Here is a 20,409-nt window from a genome sequence, read left to right as displayed (position 1 = left end):
CAACACGGGACCAAGTCATATCAACATATTCTTTCCTGCTCTAATAAGTAGGCTTTTTTGAAATTCAGATTCATGCAGATTGAATGTTTTACATGATAAGGACATGCATTTGGATATTTGGGAACTTGTGTCCTTCTAAAATGCAGCCTGTAATGAACTGCTTTTATGGCAAATTGGATTTCATTGCAGAGAGTATCATTGTATGGTAAAAAAGGGGAAGCCTGAGTTCAGTCTGAGATGACTTTACAAACATGCCTGCAAGTTGCTATTCCAAACAGTTCATAAGAGATCATAAAAGTGAACAGATAAGAGCTACTGAGGTCCTAGAGAAATGAATGTACAGTATGTGGTTATGGGATAGATTTAGTAGTGAAACAGACAAGGTCATAGGTTTAATACAACAATAAACATATAAGGCAAAAGATGCAGATTTGGGTTAGGAAACTTTATAAGGATGATAAAAGGTAACAATGTATCATAAAGCCTACTTGTGAAACTAGGAGAAGACCTCATTTCCAGGGAAAGAAAATAGCAGACGCTTGACAAAAGTGCCGGAATTTTATATTCCTAATGGAGCAGTGTCACATTTTGTGTGTGTTTGAATGCATTACCTTTACCAGTGTTTGTGGCCTGACTCAGGGCTCTTCATCTGCTAAATAGGAGACCAGCACAATAACATCCTGTCTATGTGGGATGATGTATGTAAACGATAATCTATGATTAGCTATGCTGACATTTAATAAGGCTCAAGCAGTAAGTGGAATTTATTTTACTTGAACCAGCTGCTATGTAATTGGAAAGAGTTTATGCAAATGCTCTGTATCTAGTGTTACCAAGGTGTGCTGCTGCTCCTTTTTTCATTCCTGCTTGGACAAAATACAGTGCTTTAATGCAAGAACCACCTGGCATGTTGGTTGAAACCTTCAGGCAGGAACGAAGTCCGGAATGAGCAAAAAACCAATTGCTTTGAGAGTTTATTATATGATGCGTGTGGCCACCAAGACTGATCCCCAGGTATGCAATCAAGAAAATGTAACTGATCCACTTCACGGTCCCATTAAGGAGACATTTCACCTAGAGCAGCCATGGCTTGAGATTCTCACTGTGCTGCTGCTCTGCAGAGCACCTGTGCTTTTTCTAAGAGGGAAGACTAGCACTCGCCAGAACAGTAGTGAGCTAATTAGGTCATTAGATGGATGTCTTGGCCTGTGTTAAAACCAGCCCTTGAGGACACTGTGTTACACTGTGTTCCCACTGGCTACGTAGCTAAATATGAACTGGTGTCAGCTGCCATACAAACAAAAATGTAATAGCCTCCTTTCACAGAGGTCATCTTAAATCCACTTTGGTCACAGTCACACTCCACATCTGTTTTAGTGAGATGCAGCTTCTTAAGGTGGCATTTGGACTTCATAGGCACACAAACAACCGAGCTATAAATTGCTACTGCTGGAGTTATTTTGAATAAGTGTATACTGTTTCATATTTATAATGGTGAAGCTTCATAATATTCACAGTGAATATATAACACAGATCAGTTCAACAAGCATGAAATTGTATGTTGTCAACTTGTCACATAAATAGAGCCATATTCTAGCTTACAATAATGTTGAACTAAATATTTTCTCCCTGGAACTGCAGAGAGGGTCAGGAAAATGTGGGACAGTAGCTCTGTCTTTTGTTAGAAAAACAATCCCAGACTGATTGCTAGTGGGAAGTAAATATTTCTGATAAGATTTTTCTGTTATTTTAATTCCCCCTTGGGTTACCAACAGTGACAGAAAGTTTGCCTTTCACAGACAAATGCTAACTGGATAAATTAAATTTATTTCCATTAATGGTTTTGTTGCTAGTGTAACTTCTTTTTTTTTTTTTTTTTATTGTTGCTATTTTTGCTCAGTGCATCATTGCTAATTGCTACTAAACGGTCCATCTTAACCCTGGTGTGCTCTTTCCCTGCTGCCCCATCCCACTTAACATTAACTCTGGCCCATGCCATTACAGAAGGATAAAATTATCACAAGTCTTCATTTAGGAATTCTTTTTCCTTAGTGCCGCTAACCTATTGTGCATGTGTAGGTCAGGAGAAGGAAATTGCACAAAGCATATTGCATGTTGCAGGGAGAAAGTTTTGATATTGAATCATGATGAACTGGTTTTTTTTCCCCTGAACAGGGAAAAAAATACAAAGAAGAGTTTATGGGTGAAAACTTACGTATTTGTAACTTTTTTTGTACTACTGTGGGTAATCCTCAGACACATTGGAAATTTGCAGCCTTTCTGGAGGAGTGCCGCCTGCCAGCTTTATAGGCCTCTTTTTCTGCAGTGTCTTATTTTTATTTTGGTAGCTTTGTGCAGGTGCATACAGGATCCTAGTGCCTTTGTAATGGTGGGCTGCAGCCTTGGCAGGCATGGAGCTCTGACTGTGTGTGCAGGCACACTCAGCCGTGGAGGCTGGGTTTGGGTCTCGGTGGAAATCATCCCCTTTGCAATGCATAGCTGGTTGCTCTGGCTGAGTTTTCCATTCTGACACAACGGAGCAACAGTCTTGCTTCGTAATGATTGAGAAATTAATTAGCACTTTGTGGCGGTGATGAGTCTGAAGGGCCATGATTGGAGTTTGCTTTTTACCACATGCAGTAATCACTGGGTTTTGTTTATGAAAGCACAAACCCAGAACCTATTGAGATTTTGGTGTTGTCATGAAGCGTGAGCCGTGTGATGCACTAGAATAATACTTCCATTTCCTCACACACATCTGTGCTTTTGTGCTTTACTGTGAGTAACACAATGGGGTGCTGGTCCATAATGGGTACTTCTAATCACTAAGACGATAATCAGAAGAAGAGTATTTTCTGTGAGGAGCCACGGTGGCAGCCTCTGGCAAGTGTTGTTGCCTTGTTGATTTATGACAGGTTTGAGTTGCCTGAACGGCTCGCAGCCATCCAGCTTGCCACATAAAGTTTAGGAGGATCATCCTTTCTGGGCATATTATGGGGCTGGAGGTGTCAAATGGGCAGGGAGAACTTCTACTTCTGGCTGCTGCCATAGCTGCTCCTTGGAGGCTCAGTGATACAAAATCTTATCAGGATTTGGCGGGGCTGCCATCAAACGGGGTGAGGGACTGCAGATCTCTCCTACAGGAGATACATTTGAATAAAAATAGAGAAATTGGGTAAAAAAATTCTCGCCTCTTGTCAGGGAGGTGGTGATAATGGTTATCTGGAGGATTGGTTTGGTCAGAGGAACTTCCACATAAGCTGCTAAAAGAAACAATGGGAGTTTTCTCCTGGAATGGTAGTTTCTCCTGGAGGACAAAAAATTCTTTCTCAAAGTACTCCAAAACCTTTGCAAAAATCCAGTTTTTCTTCTTCCATATTGCTGTATAAGCAGTTACATAATGACTCAGGAAGGGCATCGGAGACCTTAGGTAATAAATGTTATGGAAGTGAGACATCTCATTGGAATTTTTGCTTTGGTGAGAATGCTCCAGGTTTGCACATTTCCATGGAGCAGTCAGTGACCAGAAGTGAAAAGGAGGTATTACAAGAGTTTTAGAGTTTTAGAAGTCTTCTAGTATTAGGGGCTGTTTTTTGGGTTTTTTGTTTTGTTTTTGTTTTTTTTTTTTTGTTTTGTTTTTTTGTTGTTGTTGTTTTTGTTTTTGGTTTTTTTGTTTGTTTGGTTTTTTTGCTTGTAAATATATATCTCTTGGCTAGGTAGATCTAGCAGTGATGTTCTGATGTTCTCCACTCTACCAGGCCCTGTGTGTTGAGACTGAGCAAACAGGATCTTCGGTCTTTTGGTATCCACTTCAAGAGGGCGTCTGGGTGAGGCATAGGCAGCCAGGTAGTGCAGGTGACAGTGTGGGTGGTAAAGGATCAAGAATGAACTTACAGAAGGGGAGGGCTTTGCAGAATCAGAGTGGATTAAGTGGGAAGGGATCTCGAGGCCATTTGGCCCAACCCAGCCTGTTCAGAAACTACATGGAACAAGAAGCTGAGGAAGTATTGCTGTGTTCTTCTTCTGCAGCTTCTTCGCTCCTTGAAATTACTTTATTTGTACTGGTAAGGAGTTTCTGATCCCATTTTGAAAATCTTAGCCCATAGTCCTAAGCAACTATGGAATGTCTTTGAGACATGCCTCTATATATGCTAGAAGCCTGTTATTGCCAAATTCTAGTTTTCAGAGGAAGATGGGTGGCAGTCAAAGGTTTACAGTCTGGCCTTGGTTTAGATGACAAATTTTCATATAAGGAAACCTACTTCTTGGGCTAATCTTAGTTTCCACAGGTACCAAGCTCGTCCATTTTCACAGGCTTATTGTTGGACTAGTGGAGCTGTAAAGTTGTCTGGTTGAAATGGATGCATATGCAATTATTTTCATAAACAAAACATAAGTGCATGCTTCTTGACCTCTGCTTGGAAGTGCCCTGTTAGGCATTTGACCCTCCTGGCATACACAAAGGAGCAATAGGCTTTTATTTTTACTTGTCTGGGGGAAACGCATGCATTTTTGAAATTCTTTTTCTGGCTTTGTGTTTGCTTTGCTGTTTTTTCTCTCACCAGGACTGGTGTGGATTTTCTTGGCTGTATTGACTGTCCTTAAAAGCTGAACAATCACTCTTCACATTAGTATGAAGACATCAGGCAAAACATTGGCAATTGTCACGTCAATTGCATCTGGGAAATAGCCAAAAAAAACTTGTGGATTTTTTTCCTTAGCACTACAGAAACATTAATCCATTTCCAGTGAAAGGGTGTCAAAGTGCTTCTGCTTGTGTGTGATGGGAGTGTTGCCACATCTTGTCATTTTCTTTGCTGTTGATCCTACTCTCCTATAGGAAGGGTCAGGTCAAAAGCTTCTCTGAAGACCAAGTCTCCCATTTGCAGCAGGAAATCTCTTGGGTGAAGAGGATAATGTTACAAAACAGAGACTAGCATTACAAAACAGCTCTGCTGCCTCTGGCGCAGTCTGGAGCATCACAGACCAATAACTCCTATCATGTCACTCTGGCGGCACCTTATTATCTATGTTTTTCTGTAAATCCGATCTGAGACTGTCATTACCAGTTTCAGGTAGGTGAACACCATCTGGGTGAAATAACCATGTACTAGTGATGGGCTGGAGGGGGCTCTTGTTAGTTAATCATCCCTACCTTCCCTTTGATGAGTTAATTTGTCTGTTGAGCCATGGAGGAACCCCCAAGAGCTCCCAGGAGCCCCTTGTTAAAATTCTGCAGACAAATGGAAAGATAGGGATGATTTCACTCTTTTTGCTGGAGCCTTTGCTATCTATGATATTGCTAAATCATCCATAATGCATAACTTTCTGTGCAATCTTTTTGTTACAGTTCTGGAGGCATATTACTTCTTTGTGCATTTACTTTTTAAACATTGTCACTGGATACCTAACCCTCCTGAAAATCTCTTCCCGTGAATTAAAGTTCATTTCAGTATTTCCATGTGGCCTTTTAGTAGCTGACATGGGAAGTTCCTTGGTTGTGATGCTGGGGCATACTCCTTTTATTTTTTTTTTCCCTTCAGTTATTAAACACTGTGTTTATTTACTTGTTTTGTGATAATGCCTAAAAACCCTGTAGTAGGGGGAGAGTCTGTATATACTAGTGACCAGCCCATCCCAGTTTTATGGTGTGCACTTTGAAGTCCTTGGAAGGAGCAAAGGTAGTGAGAGAAGAAAACAGCTGGTCCTTGGGGTTTGTGAGTGAAGATAAAACCCAACTTACTTTTCCTTTGGAGGTCTGTAAACACTGCTCTTTAACTAGACTCCTCTTCCTCCCAGGCAGCTGGAGGCAGCTACAGCCTGCTGAGCTTGCCTAGTCCAGGAAACAACACAGGTCAGAGCTGCAGTTGTGCCATTGTGACATGGAACTACCAAACCCAAGGAGAAGCTGCCTTAAGTAGTATATCCCAACATGGAGACTTATTAGTCTCCAAACCTGAGATGAAGAAGAAAATTAAATTTAAAAAATGTTGAAAACTCAACTGGACAAAACCCCACAGAAGACTAGGAAGCTAAGAAATGCTGTCATTTGGAAGATGCTCTGGTCCCTTTGTAACTGGTCAGAGAGGGTGTGTTAGCTCTGATACAGTGCCCTTCAGCCAGATCAGGGCGAGCTCTTGCAAGGCCATATGTATGCCTCTGCATAGTGCTGATGGCTGCTGTGGGGGAATTTATCAGCTTTTACTCAATATTAATGTTCCTCTTGGGCTCTCTTCTGAGACGGAGCAAATCTCTCTCTCAGAGGAACACAGACACACAGAGAAAGTTATGAAGGGATACTGGAGTAGATCTGGAAGAGTGAGATGGGATCCTACTGGGCTATGAGCTCTGGCTGAAGATGGCTGTATTGTACCAAAGCGGTTCCTGCAGCGTTAGTTAGCATCTCTGTATTGTGTTTTCAGAACTGTGCTGGGAAGGACTATTTGGCTATGTCCTGTACAGACACAAATGATTTCCAGGAATCTGCGCTCCACTGCAACTGGAATCATGTCAGGGTGTCCACATTGGTGAGTTCAAGTCCAGTATGATCAGAGGAAATAGACCACAGGGGGCTAATTCTCTGCTGGACAATCAGCATCACTTTACAGATCTGCTCCTGGTGTGTGCAGCTCTGTGAATACTGTCCAGATGTACTTAAGCTGCCTCTCTGGACTCCATCTAGACCCAAGAGGGCTTGTTATGGGCAGCCCCATGATGTGCAGAGGTTTTTCCCTTGTAGGATCTCTCACAAGATTAGACTTGTGAAGCTTTGATTTTTAAGCCCACAGCTAAAGAAGGAAAGAGATATGCCCTAAACTTAAGTAGGTAATTGTTCCTATTTCCTAAACCATGTCTTTGAAAATGATGGATGTATGTTCTTAAAGAAAATGCATGTCAGAATCTTCCTAAAAAGTTGTTTTTGTGGGTCTTTCCCACAGCTTGAAACATCCAGGAATGCTGCCTTCTCAGGGCTGCTACTCCAAGTTGCACTATGCGCACAGCAGGAACTTCAAACCGGACCCTTCCACTTCTCTCCCACTGTTCTCTCCTGCATGATCACTCCAGCTACCCTCCATCACTAGAATGCTACCTGTTTGCCACAGTTTCTGTCAGCTTGGATTTTTCCTCAAACCAAATTCATAGAGATGACAAAAATTCACCCATGTGTCTTGTCCTTCCCTATACCTGCTTCTGGGAGTGCAGTGACAGATACCAGTTTATTGTGTGCCAATGTTACTGCTGTGTTTACAGCAGATTTAAGAGTTTACATTAGGCCACAATGTTACCTTCCAGTTTCCCTAATTCTGTCTGCTGGCAATCCCAGCTATGTGGTTGGTGTGGCTGCCTCTGTCCTAAAGGAATTTGTGTCAATTTCTGCAGGGACAAATCCTCCCTGTGCTAAACCGCTTTGCCGTATTTGCTCAAACTCATGTTTTGACAAAGGCGTTCTGTCCACATCCACCAGAAGAGATTGCTTTTTTTTCAGATGCACTTGGAGGTAGATGTGTTGGAAGCTGCCTGTACGTGGCTGATAACTGAGACGAAGCATCTATGTAGCACTATCCATGCCCTTTTCTAATTTGTCTTTGAATGACAAATGTGTCTTCTCTGAGTCAGCAAAAGATGAGATCCTTCAGTAGAATTCATTGCCCTTCTATCCCTTTCAGCAGAGTGGCTAGGTTTTCCCAGTTCCTCCCCAAAATTCGTCTTTAAAAGAACTCTTACAAAGACATCCCTCAAATGTATTGTGCAGAACTCCATTATATTCTCTAGTCATTTCTGATCCAGGCTCATAATGTACTGTTATTTCTTTAGAATCCCCCTCAGCAATGCTGCTGTATTCCAAATAAAAAAAGTAAATTAAAAAAAATTAAAATATTTGTGAAAATCAAAGTTTTTAGGGATTTGGAGATAGTCCACATTCATCTTAACCACTATTGTCCCTAGAGAGTCAACTCTTAAAAGTTGACTGTGAATGACCTATAAAGAGAAAAACAGATTTCATAAAAACTTCTGCACTTCACAGACAGTACTGTAGTATAATTGCATGCTTTTTTTCAATAGCAAAGGAGTGACTTGGAATGGAAACGTAGCATAGACTTGGAATGGAAACGTCGCAAATATTTAAATGTTAAATGTTTATGTGCAAAGAAAATGCAATTCCTGGTGCCCAATTTGTACACTCCAAAATTCCTGGAGATGTCTTCCTCCTGCTGCTGGAATGCTTTGGATATGTGCAGGTGTCCTTTCCGGTTTTTAAAGATACTCAACTGATAAAGGATCAGGGCCTCTTCACCTGGTGTTCTCCTCTGAAATTCCGTAATTGTTTTGCATCATGGGTAACTGTACCTAGAGATATTAGACAAACCCACTGATTCAGATTAGGTAACTCTTGACTATCATATTGCATTTCATGATTTGGTTAGATTATATCTTATCTCTAACCTTCTTGCTTCAATAAACACACAATATCTAACTTGTCTTCTTCCACCTTATACACAAGGAAAATCATCAGCATTTAATCTGTTGCTGGTGTTAATGGCACAATTCCTCATCCTAATTCCAATTCACTCTGCCTGATATCCCACAAATGCCTTTGAGAAGGCATTTTATCCCTGATACTGTGCCAATGAAACTTTCTTCCTTCATCACTGTTGTTTGACTTTCTATGGACTTCATAGTGACCTTTTGCAGGCTGTGGTAGATGACACAGGCTTACATACAAAAGTCTGTAAAGGAGTGCCACATCCCAGGCTGTCACTTCGGCTCCAAAGATCCCTGGTAGCAGATCCCTGATCTTGAGCTACTACTGTAGCAAGAAAGTGTAGTCTCTTCACTAGCAAAGGAAAAAATGGAAAGAGTATACGGTAAAAAACAAGGCAGTAACACAACAGCTTTTTTTTTTTCTTTCTTTTTCTGTCAGGCGTATTGCAGACACCCCATGCTCTGGCCTCCTGTAGGCTTTGCACGTTGGGAGCCTTATTCAGTATAGCTGCCATCATGGCAGCCTGGTGGGGATCAACAAGGATTGCTTTTGTGATTATTTTTGTTTTCCAAGGGACATCCAAAGTCTAAAGTAAAATATTTTCCTACATAGCTTTATAGTAATTTGGGAATCTTCCAAGATGAAAGCTCTGCTGAATCGTCAGTTCACTTTCTCCTTTCCTTGGGACAAACAAGTCTGTGATTATCTCTACAGGTAAAGACTGACCTTCCAGGCTTTGGATGTTCTCTGGTTTTTATATCCTCAAAGTAAGTTATGCAAAGAGAAGCCCCACTCAAGCAATATGTTTTGTGGGCCCTTTGTTTTTCTGAAACACTTACTGAGTTGCTGTTCTATTATGGCCTCTTCCTCCTGCATTTTACGGGATTGACCTGGCTTTTCATGTTAAAATGAATGGCCTTCATGCTCACTTTTGAGCTCAGTCATGACTCTGTTCTTTTCCAGTGGACCAAACTTGTTTCTTTTGCTGTAGCCCTGATGTTCTCCATAACATCCACTATATCATAGAGATACATTTGTCTTTCTGATAATGGAGTTATATCTTACACACCAGCCTTGTTCTGTGTGTCTGTTCACTGCTCTGAGTCAGCTTTCTCTGGAAAATTCCGTTCTAGAGTGCTAGTATTAAGTGAGCAAATATTATATTGTCATTTTCTGTACAAAAAATGGCAAACTCACCAAGTTCCGTGAATGCACAAAATGAGCTTCTTCTTAGCTGTAGGCTGAGACTGCAACACTCTTGAAAACCATTTTTTCAGTCTTCTGACCACTAGAAGTTCAGCTGAAAGTACTTAGGGACAGGGAATGTGTGCAATGTTGGTGTTGGTGAAATGTCCCCTGCTTGGAAGGGGGTGGTGGTGTTGCTCGTTGGAGCCCTGCTCTCCCACCACGACTGCAGCCTACAGACACTCTGGCCTGGAGAAGCTGACTAATCCGTGAGCATCAAATCCCCTTCTATAAAGCAAGCATTATAATCCTCCTTTCTTGATCTTGTCTGTTTGAACTGTGAGTACTTTCTGCAGATACTTTCCCTTGATATGTGACTGGAGATCATTCAGTGTAATGGGGGTGTTTCCTTGGTAGTGCTAGAATAGCACTTAAAAATTCAAATTGCAGGAGATGGATAGTAGTGTTAATCATCATAATGAAGATGGAGCATGATTTTTGCTGCATGACAGCGGATGGAAAGGCTGAGAGATAGATATCTAAAATCACTAATTACATACTTTCAAAGACGGGAGTTGCTCAGCAGCCAGGTGACAACAGATATGTTGTTTATTTGACAGAGAGGCTGTGAACTTAACTCCTTACTTTAAAAAAAAACTTGCTTCCCAAATGCAGACATATGGAGGGTTTTAATGGCATTTGCAAGACATGTGTCTGGGTTATGCCACTATGTGTGAGCTTATAAAGACACAGGGTGTATATCTGGTGAGGGAATCTGTGAATACCACCACTATTTAAAAGTAAAAACATTCCTCACCCTGAAAATAAAAGTCAAAGAAAAATTTTGCCTGAGGGGACAGGCTCTACCAGCTCCAAGGCAGTCGGATGTGATGTCTGCCCAGTAAGGGAAGACACTTCTGTTCAGCTGCATGGATGGCTTTTAGCCTGACCTTGCCTGGACTTTCTATCTAGAAGTTGGCCTCACTCAAGCTGAGATTTTAAAATTATGTTAAAAATGACTCATACTAAAGAGCTGCAAGGGAGAGAAGAAGTACTGGAAAACATACTAAAATGTGTGTCTGAATCAGTTTCCATTTCGTGCTCCTGTTACAGCAGTCATCTGGATGCCAAGACTGGCGTAGTACTGGGGGCATCATGTGGAACGCAGTGGGCAGGAATCAGTGTGCAGAGGCTCTTGCTGCTTCAATGCTGTGATGTTCTGATCAGAGCTCGTACAGCGAGTACCCACAATGGTGTTATCTGCAGAAGTGCAAAGTTGAGGCAACAGCAGCAGCAGGGGTGTTACACCGCATGACTGGTTTCTGTGGTGATGTCTTTCAGACTGGCTGTAGCACGAGTGAGATGTATGTAAGGACAGAGAACATTTGTGCTTTGCTTTGGAGTTTCTTTTTTTTTGATATCTTGTCATGGTTTTCGTTGAGGAGCAGATGGATGGGTATCCTGCTTAACAGAGCTTAAAGAGAAACTGCTTGTAGCCTAAAAAAACCACCAAAATATCAATTTATGTGTTTTAAAGATGAGATGGCTTCATTAAAAATTGTAGGATCTTGCAGTTTTACTCCAAAGAAAATACTGCTAACTCCACAGTTCAGCTGGCGGGGATCCATGTCAGACTGTGGGGCTTTAGTCATATGCACAAGTCTTCTTATGGTACTAAAAATCATTTAGTTTTCTTCTAAAGTCACGGACAAGGAGCTAAAATTGTCTCACTCAAATACGCATTTTTGAATTTCAGAATTAAATGTAATAAAGGAGATTTTTATTTTTATTCTCTTTTGATGAGACACGCAATGAGAGAGTGAGGATGCTGCGTTAGAGTATCTTTTGATTTGCTATTTGCTATGTGTTAAACTTTTATATTTCAAAGAAGCGTTTGTACCTATACTGGGTGTTTGGCAAATCCAACAGCTCATTAGATGTTAACAATAGCAACACTGCTAAATACAAAGGATTCATAGGCAAAGTACCCCTCAGGCTATATCTCTGAGAGAAAAAGTAGCAAATAGAATCAGAAACTAATTAAATAGTCAGCTAAAGCGAGCATAACTTAAAAAAGCTCTAAAACTACCAAAAATGGAAACATATTACAGTTATCTGCATTCACAGTGCAGAACAAGTTTGGTAGTATTTAAGATAATTCTCTAGTGCCTGCTATTTTTAGTCCAAGGGTAAGCTTCTGTAAGAGCCTTTCAGCGTTGCATCCCTTTAACCTGGCCTAACAAGCTAAGCCAGTAAGCTGTCTGATTTCCGTCCTACAGGAGGCAAAGAGATAGCTGAAACAAACCATTTGTGGTGCAAACGCTCAGCCTATCTTGTCTTAAGAGCTTTCTTTGTATGGATTTTTTTTTTTTCCCCCAAACGTCTCGGTATTAAGCTTGCTCGTCAGAGACTAAATTGTCAGGCTTTGCTGTTTGGAAATGGTAGAAGCGCAGGAATGAAAGGAAGATTTTATAGACTCAGCCTAATGGAAATAAACATTTCCTCATTGCCAATGGTGAAACCCGATTAGGGCAGCTTAGGCTATTGCTATTGATGCGTCTGAAGAAAAAGGAATGTATTTAGTTTTTCTCAGGGAAGGAGGGGCAGAAGTAAAGGGCCTGATTTCCTTCTCACTTACACTTAATCTGTCCTTGTTTAACTCCATCGGCTTTGCCAGGTGATGCTTGGTTTGTGCTGTTCTAATCCAAGGGAAGCCAAGCTGGAGTTAGTCTGATGCTCCCTGTGTCCCCAGCACTTGGATTTATGGCACTCTTTGCCATCAAATGGGGCAAGGCCAGATGGAGTTGTAAACACTGTGGTGCTCATTGTACTCTGGTGTTTTGGTGCTTCAGGTGAATAAGACTTGGCAATATTGCTCACTTGCAGGTAGCTAGCTCTTTTTTACTTAAAATACTCTGTGGTGGTGTGTTCTTTCCCCTACTGCTTCATGTGTAGAGTCAAGTTCAACTGTGTTTACTTTCTTGTCTCCCTGTTTTCTCTTTCTCTCTCCCCTTCTTTCCCCTCCTTACCCCCTGGTGGTGTGTGTAATCCTCGTGCATGTTTACAAAACAGAATTTATTTGCTTCCTAAACATGAGTGGTCCCACCCGCTCCTCTCAGCCAGCTGAGCAAGGCTTGGACACTCTCATCTTGGGCTCTTTCCAATCTACAGCTCCCTTCCCCTCTTTCTTCCCCCTCAATTTGTGTGCTGAAAGAGCAGGGAAAAATATGTCAATACAAAGGGAGGCTATCTTAGCCAGGAAAATGTAGGCTGTGTTGAACCCATTGATCTGCAGGGTCCCGTCTCTGGTTTACTATTCAAATGGTTTCAATTTTCTTATTATTCTTGGGGTTAGGCATATCCCGTGGGGTTTTGGCTGTGCATCTAGCTGCCACACAGGTTTAAGTTATAACTTGTGTTAACTTCATCAGGGATAACTTTTAAACTGAAGATGCACTTGACATGGACAAATAATGTCAGTGTATTTCCAGTAGGATATGCAAGTGCAGCATGTACCACATTGCAGGCAAGATGAGCCTGAGCCACTTTTAAAGTCAGTATCTAAGTCATAGTGCTCAGCTGAAAAACTCACTTGGTAAGGAAGAAGAATTAGCCCTTGCTAGCCTGTGGCTGGACTGCTTTTAGTCCTGGGACAGGGTGGTGCAGACACACTATGTAGGGGCTTCTGTTCTCAGCTTGAGCATCAAAATGCACAAAGAGCCGAGGACCAGGTCCCTAGCTAGTGTAAATCTGCCTAGCTCTGTTAAAACCTGTGGAGAGGCCTTAATTTACTGCAGCTGAACATCTGGGCCTAAGTTCTTTGTCTTTTGGTTACCAGCAGGATTAAATAGAAGTACCCCAAATTACTTACTGTAGGTGCTGTGGCAGCATCTCAAAGCCCAGTGGTAAAACAGGACAGGGTTATGAGAGGGGTTGTGTGAACAAATAACAAAAAAGTCCCTGTCTAAAGGAACTTAGGGCCTAATTAATAATGTTATGTAGTGCATTGGCAAGTAAGTGCATCTGGACTTGACTGCCAAGTGTCATCTTATAAGAGGATAAGAAAAATATGCCTGGTTTGATTTTTGCCATTTCTGGTGAAAAAGGGACTGGATAACATGAGTGCCTCACTAAAAAGAAATTGCAGTCTTTTGCATCACACAGATGGAGGGCTCATGATCAGGGACGTGCAGACTTTTAAAAGACTAGCAGAGAATGAGCAATAAATTCAGTCTTGACTGAGGAGTAAATAGAGGAGAGGCAACTGCAGTGGAAACTGTAGTGTGCACCACAGTATGCACGCACTACATAACTCTGCCAGACTGGTTGGTGGAAATGGACATGGTAATGTAAACTAGCAAATTAGTTTTAAATTTTATTGTCAACCCCATTTTATTAATATGATCTGTGAAGACTAGTCAGTTCCAGGAAACTTAGAAACAAGCCAACAGCAGGCGTGCCCTAGAGGAGACTGCAACAGATAGCTCTTCTGTGGTGTTGTTTTTTTTTTTTAATGTTTTCTGTTTTAAAATCACCATCTCTACTTTACAATTATATTTGCATACACAAAATTGGATTAAAAGAACAAGAAAGTCTTAGCACTGAATGAAAAATCGAGGAGATATGTAACTGAGGATATTATCAAATGTGTATATAGCCAAGTGTTTAACCAGTGGAAAATTCAGACACATCTCCTCATCCTGAAGAGTATTCTTGGTGGTTGTAGGGGGTTACCAGGTTGCACTGTTCAATCACTGCCTTTTGAGGTGAGGACTTACTTGCTTTCTGGGAGAGGCCTTCATTTTATTTTCGTGGGACTGTGAAGGCGCTCTGAAGAGCCTGGCAAAAGTCACCTGTTTTCTGTGCTGTTATCCCTGTACTTGCTAGAATGCTCCTTACTGTGGTATGTCCACATTCTCATTTGGTGCTTCATTATAAAGGAGTCTTTATTGCTTTCAGCCTAGGACACTTAGAGTACAGGTACCTGAGGTTTATTTTATCTATCTAAACCACCTCTCTAATGGTGTGTGTGTCAGTCAACACATCTGCTAGTACATACAAACAAGGAGGACATTGAAGGACATTGCTGTGCCACCTAAAAATAACGTAGAGCTACACAGGTAAAATATACAGAGAAAATGAATCTTTAGGCTTGTAAACAAGTTTTTGTGTTGTATCTGAGTAAACTCTTTTGACCATCTCAAACCAGATAGCTGCCATCCAGTTAAATTGCAATAAAAAATGGTGGGAAGTCCAGATGTATTAATGATGTACTCATCCACTCATGATTCAACTGTAAGGAAAACCAGGGCTTTTCTTCCTGTGAGACATGACTTGTGTTTATCATACCTGTTCAATGGGCATGTGTTAGGCTTGATGAAGCTGAACATGCTGAGAAATTAAAACATCATAAAAAGCATTTAATGAAGTTGATACTTTACAAATGCTAATTTCCTGGTCAAATTAAATTCCAATTTTCTAACAGTAAAAGCACCAGATAGAAGTGTCTTATTTTGTAGCTTAAAAAGGAATTTTTGAGTGTGTGTTTCGTTTGTACAAAACTAGTCTCCCCATAATGGACGAAATTTAAAAATCTGTGTAAACTCTTCTCTGCTATATTGTGTACAATTTTACCTTTAAATTTGTATCTCTTTAGTGTCATAAATCTCAAGATAGAAGTAGGGATGATTATAGACATCCTGACATATCCAATATAATTAAAACTAAAGGAAATGCAACACTGAAATAGAGAATGAACAAAAGCAACAAGATAGTGCTTTTTGTTGGCAAAAGGAGAGTCCATAGTGACACTCAAGTGCAGCTCTTAGAGATATTTGTCACGATAAAGAGGACAAACAAGTTTTTACATCAATTACATGTGGGAATCATCACTGCAAAATATATCTAGCTTTTTTTTCCTCCAGGATATGCTATGCTGTCTTACAAAGGTATATGAATGTTGAAAAATCTTATGTCAGTGCACAGAGAGATTAGTGTGGGCATGGACCATAAATCAAGTAAATAAATAAATCTGAGCAAGCAGTGCTTGACTGTTTGGACTGAAATATTGCTGACACTGTCGTTGAAAGCTCTGCAACAGGAGAGTCCCAAATGTCTTCCCTACCTTATGGTGTATCCTGCCTTCCCCTTCTTCCTTCTTTCTACAGTACCCACTCCGTATTAGAGCTTGTCCGGACTGGGGCCCCAGGATCTTTAACTCTCTACCTTCCTCTATATTATTTAGGTGCATAATAATAATTAAAAATCTGTATCTGAGTTGTTGCTCAGGACCTTATTACAAGCATGAGTGACTTTCTCTGTGTGGGGAAGGGAGGATGGGTAAGAGGTGCCATTTGCTGCTCCAAGTGGCAGAGCTTCTGGGTGTTGAGCTCAGAAACAGCCTGCCTAACCTCTTGCATGCTGGGCACTGAGCTACTCATGCAGGTCAGGCTGCCTGTCCTGCATCCCCTTCCCCAGATCACTCTGCCCACCTGTGCTGCCCCAGCAATTCTGGCAGACAGGAAACTTCACCTCCAGCCCAGCTTCTCTGGCTTCACTCCTGCACAGTGGAGAAAAACTTACAGCCTTCTTTTTATTGAAGCGCTTTTCATCGGGTGCTTTCTTTCCTTTGCACTTCTGCACTTTCCCTGCTCTTGGTTTTACCCACTAGAAACACAGAAAGAGTTTTGTGCTTCATTGTGGAGCTCAGCCCAAACCTAGCCCATTGTGGGCTGGACAAGACGTGCCAGACCTTCTCCTGCTGCAGTTCCCCACCCATGAAGAGCAGGTGGCCTTCGTTAGCACTGGACAAAGTAGCACAATAATAAGTCCATGGTGTGCCTCAGTATTACAGACATGCAGGTCCTTTACAGTGTCAAATCCTGTAGAAGGTAAAAGCCCCCCTGATGAGCTAACCCAGTAAGAAACATGGTTAGAGCATTTATTTAGTAATCAGCAAATTAGTCTATATAGTCAGCAAATGTTGAGGTCCAAACTGATGATAAGATGATTTGTTTTCAAGTGTTTTCTCAGTATTGTGCTCAGGATCAAGTATAAATTGAATAGAGTGACCTTTTGATGCTGAGTTAAATTGACTGTGTTTGCAAAGATTCTGTGGTTTCACTTACTATAAATTTTTGATATTTGGTATACCACTGAAATGGAATCCAACACAATATCTGGTCATTGGTCCCCTTAATACAGTCAATAGCCCAACAGCTTGCTCGCAGATTGTTTTTTGTTTTATCTTTTCTCCAGAATCAAAGATTACTATGATAGAGGGGAAGGATGCAGTTTACACAAATCAAATTGAAATGGCTTGCAAAATGTGGATGAATTTTGGTCAAAAGATGTAAAGCATGGGTTGCTAGCTAGATCCTCAAGTTCATGAGATGAGTAAGTCAATTAGTAGCTCTTCAGTTTATTATAACCTAATTTCCAGGCGATAATGGAACAGTCTGAACTGCAACAACTCGTTAGAAATGATAAAAAAGGTGACTTTGTGGTAGAGGAATATGCGGTAGGCTTTTATAAACTGACATGTTTAGGTTAGAGCAGAAAGGTTAGATTTTTCACTTGTAAAGGTAGTTATCTCACAGGAACTATGGCACCGTTACTTCCAGTGATCCAACAGCATGATCTTAAAGAAAAGCCTATTTGCAAGTGGTCTGTGCTGTGGTTTGTGATGCTTTAATACCAAGTACTTGACAGAAGTTTTACAGTGTCAGGAGAGCATCTTGCAGAAAGAAAGCAATCTGAGTTCAGTTACCAAGGTTACGTATAAGAACTTTCTGAAAAAAAAGCAACATGTTGATAGTGATGATGATGAAAAAATTTATTTTATTTTATTTATTTCTCTTTATTTTATTTTATTTTATTTTATTTTATTTTATTTTATTTTATTTTATTTTATTTTAATTTATTTTATTTTATTTTATTTTATTTTATTTTATTTTATTTTATTTTATTTTATTTTATTTTATTTTATTTTATTTTATTTTATTTTATGTTATACCCTGAAGAGGGGAGGGGGAAAATGAATGCTGCTGGTGCTCCCATCTCCTTCAGCCTGCAGACATTTAGCAGGTCCCTCCAGGGGTGCCCTTATGTTCCTGGGAGCGATACTGGGGGTTTGTTCCCCTCTGGGACCTAGCTCTAGAAATTAGGCATTGCAGTACCTGCATTGTGTAGAATCACAATATTTATTTGATATCGTTTTTGGGGGAGAGAATTTTGGGGTGGTACAGCAGATCACATCAAGTCTATATCTGGAGAAATCCAAATCTGGAGTGAAGCTGTTACGTAAATATGGGCAAGTGGTTGGTCCTACAACTGAGATATATCCATTCCATATGAAGGGCAGTGGGGCTGCTGAAATCAGAAGGCAGGCTCTGGGTTCAAGTGGTCTTTGCCTGCAGGTGCATGTGAGGAGTATGAATATATCTGTCTCCTTCAAGAAAAGAAAATACCTTGTTTCCTTTCCATACCCTAAAGGCATTCGCACAGGGGTGGGATAATTAATCCCCATATTTCTACTTCATATAAAGAAATCTGGCTGTAATTTTCTCCTAGTGGGACTCCATTTTGTTTTTAAAGATAATTGATAGCTCTGGACTTAAGCATTTCAATTATGGGAGTGTCTCTTGGGGACCAGACTAACAGACCTTGGAAAAATGTTCTAATGCAAATGCATCATGTGAATTTTTACTGTAAGACAACGCAGGATGCCTAAGGATTTGCAAAGCAGTTGAACAGTCAAATAAAAGCTGAGAAAGTTCTTCAAATATATAAGAGCATGGATCTGATTGTGAGCAGGTAAGGTGGAACAAGTGATTCACCACTTGGACCACTAATTCATCTTTGGCCCTGGGCACATCCAGCTCTGAGTTGAGGAAAAGGAGGCGCTTGCCTTGGACAGCGCATGGCAAAGGCAGCAAAATCAACATCCGAGCTGTGTCTGTGCCATGCCATGGCATGTTGGCTCCTTCTGTACCAGAAGAGGGAAAACTTGGGGTGTAGTTCTTCCCTTTCATGGTCCTTGACTTCAGTTCTCATTTTTCTGTCAGGAGTAGGAATACCAACCAGCCTGCGTCCTAATCCCTGTACACCTCCTACCCTCCCAGTGCTTCCATCCAACCTGTGGCTCCTTATCCTCTTGTGGCAAAGCTTGGTTTGTGGGGCCAGTGCTGAGACAGCATCTGCCCCTACTCCTGCATGTTTGTTGACAGGAGGTGCTCAGGGCCTGAGTGGTGTTAATGAGTTTTTCAGTGCCTCTGCATCCTCATGTGCGAAAAAGGGTGAATCTGTACCCCTTGTTTCTTAAGGAAAAGACAGTCTTAAGGACATCCTTACTCCAAAATTTGTAATTAAGGAATTAAGTCCTGTTGGAAATCCCTGATGTGCTCATAAGTCAGTTTTGTTTGTTTGGAGGTAGAGCCATACTGTATTAGTATTTTTAGATCACTCATATTTTCAGCTGGAGGAAAATATTTTATTTTCTTTGTTAATTGTGCTATGAATAGATCTTAGGCTGATGAGGAGAAATGAGTCGGTATGTTGAAATCGTGATCCCTTGTGAGTTCTGGTGTACACCTGGCTGCTCTGAATTGCTTACCAAGCTGGGCTGCTGGAGTCGTGACAGCTTCTGCCAGCTGTGGATTCATCCCAAAGTTTCCTGGGCTTTTTACAAAGATGTGGTGAGCTGCCACTGCTCCCAGCTCCTTGGGGCTGTGGATTAATAATGCAGCTTAGACCCTGATCTTTCAGTATGAATCACAGTGGGCCCATGTGCTATTCAAATTGTCACTAAAGAAGCTTCAGAGCATCATCATTCATTAGCTGATTTCACTCCTTGAGATACAGTCAGCAAAAGTTGTGCATGTACTAATCACAATTGAAAGGGAGAGGAGAAGTCACCCAAAGGGAAAATGTTGGGGATACTATTAATATGTTGAAAATATTTTCTAAAAGATGTGCTTGATCCTCTTCTGGAATGGATCAGCATGCCTGTACTGATGACAAGAGCTACAGGATAATCCTGAGTCAGGACATCTGCACACTGGCTTCAGGATTTTCAAGAAGGGATCACCGAAACACAGATAGATGGGTTGGAAGGGACCACAGTGAGTCAGCTGGACCTCCCTGCTCAAGGAGGGCCATCCTAGAGCATGTGGCGCAGGATTGTGTCCAGACAGTTCTTGAATGTCTCCAGTGACAGAAACTAAACTACACAGCCTCTCTGGGCAACCTGTTCCAGTACTCTGTCATTCACAGAGTAAAGAAGTTGTTCCTCATGTTCAGGTAGAATGTTTTGGGCATCAGTTTCTGCTCGTTGCCTCTTGTCCTGTTGCTTGGCTCCACTGAGCAGAGCCTGGCTCCATCCTCCTGCCACCCTCCCTTCAGGTACTGACAGACATTGATGAGCTCCCCTCCCAGTTGTCTCTTGAGGCTGAACAGGTTCAGCTCCCTCAGCCTGTCCTCACAGCAGAGATATTCCAGTCCCTTCATCATCTTTGTTCTCCTCCTCTGGGCCTGCTCCAGGAGCTCCATGTCTCTCCTGTACTGAGGAGCCCAGAACTGGACACAGCACTCCAGATGCACCTCACCAGGGCTGAGTAGAGGGGCAGGATCACCTCCCTCAACCTGCTGTCAATGCTCTCCCTAATGCACCCCAGGGCCGTCCCGGCCACAAGGACACTGCTGGCTCATGAATCCTTGGTGTCCACCAGGCCCTTCTTTGC

At 41.5% G+C, this 20,409-nt stretch overlaps 1 protein-coding gene across 10 annotated transcripts in view; it reads left to right on the top strand.

Moving 5' to 3' along the window:
- PPARGC1A (PPARG coactivator 1 alpha) overlaps positions 1-20,409 on the top strand; it is a 366,794-nt gene that overhangs the window by 309,098 nt on the left and 37,287 nt on the right. For 6 of the 10 annotated variants that reach the window (XM_038135009.1, XM_038135011.1, XM_038135007.1 and 3 more), the window contains exon 3: positions 6,423-6,527. The exons of 3 other annotated variants lie outside the window; for them this stretch is intronic. In XM_038135009.1, the coding sequence (XP_037990937.1) occupies positions 6,423-6,527 (105 nt within the window). Of the gene's footprint in view, positions 1-3,644; positions 4,065-6,422; positions 6,528-20,409 lie in introns of those variants that run through there. One more of the 10 variants, XM_038135012.1, reaches the window with a different exon arrangement.

Source organism: Motacilla alba, chromosome 4 (assembly GCF_015832195.1).
Source record: "Motacilla alba alba isolate MOTALB_02 chromosome 4, Motacilla_alba_V1.0_pri, whole genome shotgun sequence".
In the NCBI taxonomy this organism is placed as follows: Eukaryota; Metazoa; Chordata; class Aves; order Passeriformes; family Motacillidae; genus Motacilla; species Motacilla alba.
The sequence above is the reverse complement of the archived record's forward strand: the minus strand, read 5'-3'. Positions and strand labels throughout refer to the sequence as shown.